At 38.9% G+C, this 11577-nt stretch overlaps 1 protein-coding gene across 1 annotated transcript in view; it reads right to left on the reverse strand.

Annotated features, from left to right (window-relative positions):
- The window catches only part of SYNE2 (spectrin repeat containing, nuclear envelope 2), a 281350-nt gene extending 270602 nt beyond the window's left edge, over positions 1-10748 (reverse strand). Inside the window, 2 exon segments of the mRNA XM_010846800.1 lie at positions 1217-1345; positions 10620-10748. Coding sequence (XP_010845102.1) covers positions 1217-1345; positions 10620-10725 — 235 coding nt within the window. The 5' untranslated portion in view covers positions 10726-10748.
- Between the last annotated feature and the right edge of the window lie 829 nt (positions 10749-11577).

An 11577-nucleotide genomic window follows, 5' to 3' on the forward strand; every position in this document is an offset into this window, starting at 1 on the left:
ACTATGATTAACTATTTAATTTTCTTTTTTTTGTATATGGTGTTAGAAAGTGTTCTAGTTTCATTCTTTTACAAGTGGTTGACCAGATTTCCCAGCACCACTTGTTAAAGAGATTGTCTTTAATCCATTGTATATTCTTGCCTCCTTTGTCAAAGATAGGGTGTCCATATGTGCGTGGATTTATCTCTGGGCTTTCTATTTTGTTCCATTGATCTATATTTCTGTCTTTGTGCCAGTACCATACTGTCTTGATAACTGTGGCTTTGTAGTAGAGCCTGAAGTCAGGTAGGTTGATTCCTCCAGTTCCATTTTTCTTTCTCAAGATCGCTTTGGCTATTCGAGGTTTTTTGTATTTCCATACAAATTGTGAAATTATTTGTTCTAGCTCTGTGAAGAATACTGTTGGTAGCTTGATAGGGATTGCATTGAATCTATAAATTGCTTTGGGTAGTATACTCATTTTCACTATATTGATTCTTCCAATCCATGAACATGGTATATTTCTCCATCTATTAGTGTCCTCTTTGATTTCTTTCACCAGTGTTTTATAGTTTTCTATATATAGGTCTTCAGTTTCTTTAGGTAGATATATTCCTAAGTATTTTATTCTTTTCGTTGCAATGGTGAATGGAATTGTTTCCTTAATTTCTCTTTCTGTTTTCTCATTATTAGTGTATAGGAATGCAAGGGATTTCTGTGTGTTGATTTTATATCCTGCAACTAACTATTTAATTTTCATTGCAAAAAAAACACACGCACTGAAGAGTAAAAAACCAAAATACCAAATTCCTTTCAGGTATTTCTTATTTTCCTAAGCAGCTGAGAGAGCAATAAAGATACTGAAGTATACTTACAGCTTCTACAAATGGAAAAATACAGACATAGGTATACATTTTGGGCTTCCCTGGTGGCTCAGACGGTAAAGAATCCGCCTGAAATGAAGGAGACCAGGGTTTGATCCTTGGGTCAGGAAGATCCCCTGGAGAAGGCAAGGCTACGCACTCTAGTATTCTTGCCTAGAGAATTCTATGGACAGAGAAGTCTGGCGGGCTACAGTCCATGAGGTTGCAAAGAGTCAGACACAACTGAGCGACTAACACAACAACAACATGTATAGATTTTACCATAACAGAGACAGAAAGCCGTACAATTTGAGAACAGGTGACAGTGAGGTTTGCATAGTTGCCATGGGGTTACCCCAACCAATCTTAATTACCTTGCAATGAAAAATGGAGATCATCAATGCCCAAGGAAACCTGTTGGTCTTCGGCGGGAAGCACAGGACTAGATGCCATCCTTTGACTCAGTGAGATTATATCATGTTCATCACAGTTAAAGAAGTGAACTAAAAATAGAAGGGATAAATGCTCATTAGTACTCTGCAGCTCTGCATTTCCAGTAAACATGCACTGTCAGAAAACAACAGCAACCAGAAATCGCCCTCCAAAAGAATCACAGCTTTCTAGTGAGTGTTTGCTTGGTTCATGAGGAACAAAGTGACTACGCCTTCTTTTCTGAGTCATAATCAAGATTTTGCCCTATGATCTATTCAGGCCCTTCAGAGTTGCGGGCAGAACTCCACAAGGGCTAGCATTGTGGATTCTGTACTACCAGTGAAAAGGAAAGCTACACAATTACATTCTGTAAGTTGTCCAGAGGATGTAAAGCTGACACAAACTGATATCTTAGGTCTTTGTATTATATTATTGGCCTCCACCTATAGGGATTTTCTTTAAAACTTTCCATTTAACTTACTTCCTTTTCTGCTCCATGATGGTTTGTCATTTACTGGAAACAATAACAATTGGTTCTGTGTAGTTTGCAAAGTGAAACTAAAAATACTGTATGAAAAAGAATGTTTTCATGGGTTACCTATTTATTGAATTATTTTCCCCAGTCCTTATTTTTCTCCAGTATTCTTGAGTTTCTCTTGTGGCTCAGCTGGTAAAGAATACGCCTGCAATGCGGGAGACCTGGACTCGATCCCTGGGTTGGGAAGATCCTTTGGAGAAGGAAAAGACTACCCACTCCAGTATTCTGGCCTGGAGAATTCCATGGACTGTATAGTCTATGGGGTAGCAAAGAGTCGGACCCCACTGAGCGACTTTCACTCTCACTCGCTCTCACATTTTCTACTCTACCCCCACTTTAACTCTTGAGAAATCCTTCCAGTAAGAGTAATTCTTACCATCAACTTTTTAAAAGTACTGCTTCATGTATGTGTATGCTATTACTATCCTGGGGGCTGAGAATAAATCATTGACTTCTCCCATTCAGATGATGACTTTCTTATCAAAATAAACCTAACCAAATATACAAGAAGACAAAATGTATCAGGGATGGAAAGAGGCATGGTTAAGTGTACAGATACGTGATCAACAAAGTATAGAAAACCAATAATGGCAGAATCTTTGTGTTGAACACATGAGTATTCACTGTTAAATCTTTCAACATCGATGTGTATTAGAAATTCTTCATAATAAAATGTTGAGGAGGGGAACTAAAAAATAAATAAACCTGAGGCCAAGAGCTAGATACAATCAATCATATCTAATAGACCACTTTTTCAAAATGACAAGACAAAAATCATTAAATATCCAACAGTTGAGCCAGACTTCAAAAATCTTTCAATCCCGTCTTCCTACTCTGTTTATCTAAAGCTCCTTTATCATCTCTCCCATGGATCACTGTTGTTAAAGATTTTTACCTACCAAAGAAACTATGCTTATTAATTAATAATTAATAATTAATTTATTTTATCCTCCAGAAGTAAGATGAATCAGAGTCTCCCTGAGGTAATATTGTTCCTACGCTGCTGCTGCCGCTAAGTCACCTCAGTCGTGCCCGACTCTGTGCGACCCCATAGACGGCAGCCCACCAGGCTCCCATCCCTGGGATTCTCCAGGCAAGAACACTGGAGTGGGTTGCCATTTCCTTCTCCTGTTCCTGTGCTAAGTTGATACAATTCTGATTGAAATAAAAAGCTCCTTGTTAGTTCTGGCCAGTCTGTGCAGCCTGATGATTGATAAAGGTACAAATGTCCTCAGTTTTTGATGTACTAAAGACCACCTCTGCCTCTTTCCATACCGAAAGCTCCTGAACCCAAAGTGGAAAGGAAATACTTCTTCATGATGACAGGAGAAATCCTGAATTCCAGAATCAATTTCCTAATGGCACCTGCTATTCCACGCCAGGGCTATTAAATAAAAGGACAATAGCAATAGTAGCAAACACATATACAGCAGTTACTGTATAGAGATACAGTTACTTATATAGAGATACTGTTCTAAGCACAACTGTATGAGTTAGGTACGGTAATTATCCCATATTTGAAATGACAAAACTGAGATGCACAAATGTCATAAACATACCTTCCCAACCCAGGGATCGAACCCAGGTCTCCCACATTGCATGTGATTCCTTAACAGCTAAGCCACCAGGGAAGCCCTGTCCGTGGACATACCGTACTAAATGATGGAGTTGAGATTTGAATCCACGTGGTTTTGGTTTCAGAGTTCATGCTCTTAGCTAAAACAGGTTGGTACCTCATATAGCTAGCTTTGTTGATGTTCAATCGCTAAGTCGTGTCCAACTGGTTGTGACACCGTGGACTGCAGCACATCAAGCTTCTCTGTCCTTCACTATCTCCCAGAGTTTGCTTAGATTCATGACCATTGAGTCAGTGATGCTATCTAACCATCTCATCCTCTGCTGCTCTCTTCTTTTGCTTTCAATCTTTCCCAGCATCAGAGTCTTTTCTAATGAGTTGACTCTTTACATTTCATTAATTCCTTCTTTCACTTACTCAGCTAGCATTTATATATGCTATGCACTGCTCTTAAGGAATTCAATCTTTTGAGAATGACAAGTGAACACATATTGAAAGAATTCTTCTAAGAAATGTATGTAGAAGGTGCTATGGAAGCAAAGGAGAGGGCACATCCCATCACATGAATCAGAGACAGATGTGATACCAGCAGTGTACTTAATATAAAACAGCATCTCACTCCAAATAGTCCTGTAAGCATTATTAGGCTAATACAGGAGTATTAGTAAGAATGTCTCTGAGAGCTACTCATTGCCATTCAATATTAAATAAATATAAAATATCAAATGTAGGAGAAAAAACTTAAAAACAGAACCACAGACAGCAAATTGATAACCAGAGAATCAAGAAAATGTTCCTGTGCTAGACTGGCATGTAGGTTCCACTGTTTTCTATCTTAAAGCCACAGGAAAAAATAGTATTTGTAAAAAGAAAGTATAGACCTTAAAAATAACTATTTGTCTCAGACATTTCTGTTATTAACAGTGAAATTTTATTAATGAACAAGTCAATAAAATGTAGTAATTTTTCTAGGGTTTCTAAAAAATGTAAATAAAAAGTAAAACCAGGGAACTTCCTGGTGGTCTAGTGGTTAAGACTCCGTGCTCTCACTGCCAAGGGCCTGGGTTGGAGTACAACGGCCTGGGTTGGAGTACAACGGCCTGTGGTTGGGGAACTATGATCCCGTGAGCTGGGGTGCAGCCAAAACAAATTTAGAAAAAAGAAAAAAGTAAAACCAAGCTATGAAGGTGGAATCAATTACAAGTGTTAGATTATTGATCCAAATATTGTTTTAGTACAATTATTTATCAAAACATGCTACAGAGGTCAAGAGGATCTGACTGAAGACAAGGTATGATGACATTTCCAATGTAATTGTTTTGGGTGAGAAACAGTTAACATCTCCAGAGAGGAATATACTTACTAAATGGGGCTCATGAAAAACTGGAACAGAATAGAGAAGAAAAGCTTTGAGAGATGCCTCTGGATCCAAATTGAGAAGCTAGAAAGAGTATGAGAAAGGGAAAGCAGAAAGAGGAATGAGGCTGGGCCAGGTACTCAATGAGTCACAAGTGTCTATCAGTTAAAATCCCGAGGGCCATCCTGCCATTTGCCTTCCCCGTGCGGAGCACAAAGGCCGCCTTCATTGGTGGGATTACAAGACAAACGCGGTCTCTTCCCATGCAGTCCTCATGGCCTTACTTTTCCTTTTCAAATAAAGGTTACAATTATGTAACATCGGGGTTCGGAAGGAAAATAATGAATCATCTTCAGGGACACACCAGAGTTTAGGTAGAGAATTCACGTAGTGGCATTGAAGACTCAGAGATCAAGAAGAAGCATGCGAAACTGTGTTTTTAAAATCCATGTAAATTAATGCATGTGCTTTTATAAATGGCATAAACTATTTTGAAATGACTGTGGTTTGCTTATGCAATATATCTTAATATGCATCCGGTATCTCTAAAACCTCAAAACACTAAAGCAGTTTCCTTTTTAAGAGAAATCTTGGTATTTACTTCAGATTAGTATGATTAGAACTTTTACAACTCAAAAGTGAAATTTGAATAGAAATCTTTTTCTAATTGATGGAATTATTAGCGATTTTTATTAAATATTTTCTTCCTTTCACTTATCTGTATTTTTAAAATTTCAAGTGATGAATGCCTATTTCTGCTGCAATAAGAAAAACGCTTTTATTTTGATGAAATGACAAGTGAGGAATACGGTATTACTTAGTTCAGGGTCAGTTCTCCAATCCATTTGCTATGAAACTGTATATCTATAGCTTCATAATGAGAAAAATACTCTCTTGACACAAATGGGATATTAGAAAAACTCTTGAGTTTGTCAGAAATTTGTAGAAAGGATTGCTAAAAGTCCTTTTGGTAGTTCAAAAGGCTTCATTTCCATTATTATGCAGTTTGCTACTGAGCCCTGCTGTTCTAACAGCACTGAAAAAAGCACTGTCAGTGGGGAGAAAGGGACTTTTACGTCATCTTCAAAATTTGATCGGAAGGTGTATGTACCAGAGCAGGACATGTTAAGTACATGTAGGTAGTTCTTTAACAGAGTGGTTTAAATGTCAACATTTTCCCTGGGGTACCTCCCTGTTCTTTTTTCTGTTCTTTCGGCTGCACCATGTTATTTATGGTCCAGCTAGGAATTGTAAAGGATCTCCCTTTTGTCAGTTAAGATATTGAGCTTGTCCTAGCAGCTGACAATTATTAACTCCAGTCTGCCTACAAGCTCACAGAAGAAAAGTTGATGACATATTTGCAATAAGTTTCTTCATCTTTTTCCCATTAACTTTTCCTAATTCTGTTATTACTTATCTTTTCATCTGTATTTGACCAGAAGCAATTGATGCAAATTACCAGATCCATTGATTTTTAAGGTCCACTCTCCTATCTGCTTTCAGATACTATTTTTCTAATGACCAGCACAAAATGCCAGAATAATCCATCTTAATTATCCACCACACTTTTAGAAAACAAACATGTAGCAGTTCTGTGGATATGATATTGCTACTTCACAACAAAGCACGGTCACTCACCAGCCAATACCAACTGTGCTGCTAAACCACCCACTACCACCACGGTAACAGCACTCTGAGCAAATGTAGCCTCCTTCCTAAAAGAGTCTTCTGTTGGCCTTGTGAAAGTTGCTCAGTCATGTCCAACTCTTTGTGATCCCATGGATTATACAGTCCGTGGAATTCTCCAGGCCAGAATACTGGAGTGGGTAGCCTTTCCATTCTCCAGGGGATCTTCCCATCCCAGGGATCAAACCCACGTCTCACACATTGGAGGCTGATTCTTTACCAGCTGAGTCACCACGGAAGCCCCAGCCAAGTCCCAAATGCTCTGAACTGCAGTGTCCACCGCTACAGAAAGGGAATAATACACATTTTACGTATTGGATTTCAGTGATGCACATGAAACTTAAAACTACAGTAGTAACTAACATCTACTAAGTGCTTACTATGGTAGATGTACTACAGTATATAAACAGTATTTACTACAATCCAGGAAATGACTTTATCCAGATTAGCCCATTTCTTATCTGGCAGTAAAAATTAAAAGCTAGTGACAATATAAAAATGAAGAGTAAAAACACAAGGATAAAAACCTCCAATGCTATAAAACCTGATGTGTGAAATCAGCACAGATCTAGAAAGCATGCATTCAGGAAGTAATTGTTTTTCATTTTCATCGGTCTATTTTAACCTAGAAATTCTGCCCTAGTACTCCACAATCCAATTTTTAAAGCTTATCATCCCCCCAGCGAAAGTTCCCTGCCTTTGTTACTACCATAATACCAGTCTCCCAAAAAACCTTAAGAGATCTTTAAGTTGTAAGTACTGGCAGTGGTTTGGGTTTTTTTCATATATATATATTAATTCCTTTTGCCATCACCTCTGCCCATGATCACATTGTGCTGTGCTTAGTCGCTCAGTCATGTTTTAGAATTCTTTGCAGCCCCATGGACTGTAGCTCACCAGGCTCCTCTGCCATTTCCTCCTCCAGGGGACATTTCCAACCCAGGGATCGAACCCAAGTTCCCACATTGCAGGCTGATTCTTTACTGTCTGAGCCACCAGGGAAGCCCGACCCCATGACTTTGTTCCTAAACTGCTGCCAAAGATTTCTGGCTTTTGTATTAACTCTAGCTTCTCCACCTGTATCTTTGAAGCATCCCAAAGACGTCTAGGATTGGTAGTGAGATACTGCAGAAGTTGAAGATGAAACACAGGCCTGAAAATGAATGGAACTGGGTGTGTTGAACATCAAGACTGGAGCAAGATTTCAGACAAGTATACAGAGCAACAGCAGGACTCCAAGCCCTCACCTACCCCACCTACTTCATGAGCACTGGTAGATGGACCTGCTCCCCAAACTACTTGCTCTACCCACAAGGGTGGGATTTCAGAGGATCCTTTTCCGGAGAAAGTAAAGTCCTTAGAAAAGACCTTTTAAGCCACTTTAGTCATGTCCGACTCTGTGCGACCCATAGACGGCAGCCCACCAGGCTCCCCCGTCCCTGGGATTCTCCAGGCAAGAACACTGGAGTGGGTTGCTATTTCCTTCTCCAATGCATGAAAGTGAAAAATGAAAGTGAAGTTGCTCAGTTGTGTCCGACTCTTAGCAACCCCATGGACTGCAGCCTACCAGGCTCCTCGTCAATGGGATTTTCCAGGCAAGAGTACTGGAGTGGGGTGCCATTGCCTTTTCTAGAAAAGACCTCTAGAGATTGATATTTTGGGTTCCTCAATAGGAAAGTCAGTTCCATGCCAAATCACGCTACTATGATTTTCCACTAATTGGTTTTTTCATCCTTCACTCTTGAATGATTATATTACCAAAGATCACTAGACATTTAAAGAGAGCCTCCAAGAATGAAAGAGATCGAAACAAACACAAAAGAGGAACCTGGAAGAACCAGCAAGTGTAGGAAAGAAAAGAAAGAAAAAATGAAATTGGTAATTGAATTTTTTTAGAAGTGACACCATAAAATGAACTTTATTTTAAAGCTGATAAAAGCTATCAATATCGGTTGCAAACAGAATCAACATTTCTTCCATTTTTCTCCTTCACATGACAATGCACTATATAACAAGAGATGTATTTTAAAGTTTTGTTCTGCATGCTGACACATTTCACTAGCTCTTTCTTTAACCATTGATTTTTAACAATATCAAAGCAAAAGCATATTCTATTAGACAAAATTAATTTTGCAAAGCCCTTGTGAAATTAGACTTAGTCTTGCTTATAACACTCACACTTACACATATGCTGAAATGGAAAGCAAAATGCAAGAAAATGACTTTGGCAGGAATGAACGCATAAAGATTTTAATCGAAGCCCTCTGAACAAGCACTACTGTTTGTTCTATTTCTTCCAAGAGAAAAGTCAATTCCATTGTCAGTGAAACAAATGGCAATATCACACAGAAACTCAGAATGAATCCACAATTTCATAGGAATCTGAAAATTACCAAGGCAATTTTCCTTTTTAGGATCAAAAGACCACAGAGTTAGTAACAGTGAAATGGGCAGCCATAGCAGAGTTCTGAGCAGAGAAGAGATACAACCGGACTTAAACTATCATTTGGATTGATGTGTGGAAACAAAATATGGGACAAGGAATGAAGCAGGGAGACTAATGAAAAGATTATCATAGAACGGGTGGACAGAGGAAGGCACAGATAGATAATAAATGAAAAAGCAAGCGTGGTAAAATGTTAAAGGTGGAACCTAGGAATTAAGAATATGGCTATTTATATAAAATTCTTTCAAATTTTTGGATGTTTTATAATTTTCATATTAAAATGCTGGGAGGAAAAGGTTATTACAGTAAGCCAGATGATGATGGCTAAGACGAGGGCTGTATGAACAGAAGGAATAAGTGGTCATTCTAAGTATATGTTGAAGATGGTGCCAACAAGGTTTTCTGACTGATTTGATGTCACATGTGAAAGAAAAAGATGAATAAAAAATGACTCCTAAGTTTTTGACCTAGGCAACAGAAAGGAGGGAGAGGCCATGAGTTGAGCCAGACAGAGAAGGCTGCAGCTGGAGCAGGTTTGAGGGTAAAGCAAAATTTCCAGGTTTGAAATATCAGATGTACATCAGACATCGGTTCTGAACCCAGGTGATTGTGCATACTCCATTTTTTTTTTCAAAGTAAATGTTTCATGTCACATGGGAAACTAAATCGACAGGATCAACTCAGACCAGGAAGATGGAGTTTGGCAAGACAATAAGACAGGAACAGTGTACTATGAAAAAAAAAATTTAAGTGGTATATTTTAAAAGATCAATAAAAGGGTTAGAAAATTAAATAAGGACATCTCCAATAAACAAAAGGAAGAAAAATAGAAAAAAAATAGAAAATTTAAAGGGCAAATCCAGTGGCTCTAACATCCAAATAAGAAAACAGAGGGAGCAAATTATCAAAGAAGTAATGCAGGATTTTCTATAACTAAAGAACAAGTATTACAAAAGCACAATGAGTGGCCAACAAAATAAAAATTTTTAAAGACTCTCAGCAAAACACATGGTTGCAAAATTTCAGAATAGCAAGAGTAAAGAACTTCCCAGAGTATAAAACCATACCATACACCAAGGAAAAAGAATCGGAAGAGCATCAGACTCTGTATAAGTCATGCTGGACGATAGAAGACAGAAACATCTTAAAAATTCTGAGAAAATCTAAACATAAGAGCTTAAACTATAAAACTTGCAGGAAAAAACATAGGGCAGGGGCTTCCCTTGGGACTCAGCAGTAAAGAATCCACCTGCCAACACAGGAGACAAGGGTTTGATCCCTGATCTGGGAAGAGCCCACATGCGGCGGAGCAACTAAACCCATGCACCACAACTACTGAGCCCAGGGAATAGCAACTACTGAGCCCACGTGTCTCAACTACTGAAGACCACGCATTCCAGAGCCTTGCTCCTCAGCAAGAGAAGCTGCCGCAATGAGAAGCCTGTGCACCGCAACTGGAGAACAGCTCCTGCTCACTGCAACTAGAGAAAAGCTTGTGGAGCAACAAAGACCCAGAACAGTCATAAGGACATAAATAAATAAAATTATTAAAAAAAAAAGCAAAAGTTTAATGACATTGGATTTCACAATGATTCCTTGGATATGACTCGAAAAGCACAAGCAACAAAAGAAAAATAAATTCAACTACAATAAAATTTAACATTTCTGTTCCTCAAAGGACACAATTAACAGAGTAACAAGGCAACCCATGGGATGGGAGAAAATACTTGCAAATTATTTACCTGATAAGAAATTAACATCCATAATATATAAAGAACTCCCCCACATCAACAGCAGCAAAGTGAACAACCCAATTAAAATGGGCAGCAGTCTTGAGCACAACATCATTAATCATAAGGGAAGTACAAACTGAAACTACAATGAGATACCACCTCAAACCCATTAGGATGGCTACTATCAAAAAGAAAAAAAATAGAAAATAGCAACTGTTAGCAAGTATGTGGAGAGATCAGAACCCTTGGCAGGAATGTAAAAATGGTGCAGCTGCTATGGAAAACGGTATGGCAGTTCCTTAAAAAACTAAAAACAGAATTACCATGTGATGATCCAGCAATTCCACTTCTCGGTACATACACTAAAGAACTGAAAGCAGAATTGCAAAGAGATTTTTTTTTTTTTACACTCATATTCAGTTCAGTTGCTCAGTCGTGTCCAACTCTTTGCGACCCCATGAATCGCAGCACACCAGGCCTCCCTGTCCATCACCAACTCCCGGAGTTCACCCAGACTCACGTCCATCGAGTCCGTGATGCCATCCAGCCATCTCAGCCTCTGTCGTCCCCTTCTCCTCCTGCCCCCAATCCCTCCCAGCATCAGAGTCTTTTCCAATGAGTCAACTCTTCTCATGAGGTGGCCAAAGTACTGGAGTTTCAGCTTTAGCATCATTCCTTCCAAAGAAATCCCAGGGCTGATCTCCTTCAGAATGGACTGGCTAGATCTCCTTGCAGTCCAAGGGACTCTCAAGAGTCTTCTGCAACACCACAGTTCAAAAGCATCAATTCTTCAGCACTCAGCCTTCTTCACAGTCCAACTCTCACATCCATACATGACCACAGGAAAAACCATAGCCTTGACTAGACGAACCTTTGTTGGCAAAGGAATGTCTCTGCTTTTGAATATGCTATCTAGGTTGGTCATAACTTTCCTTCCTAGGAGTAAGCGTCTTTTAATTTCATGGCT

Source organism: Bison bison, unplaced genomic scaffold (genome assembly GCF_000754665.1).
Source record: "Bison bison bison isolate TAMUID 2011002044 unplaced genomic scaffold, Bison_UMD1.0 scf7180017864239, whole genome shotgun sequence".
NCBI classification, from domain to species: Eukaryota; Metazoa; Chordata; class Mammalia; order Artiodactyla; family Bovidae; genus Bison; species Bison bison.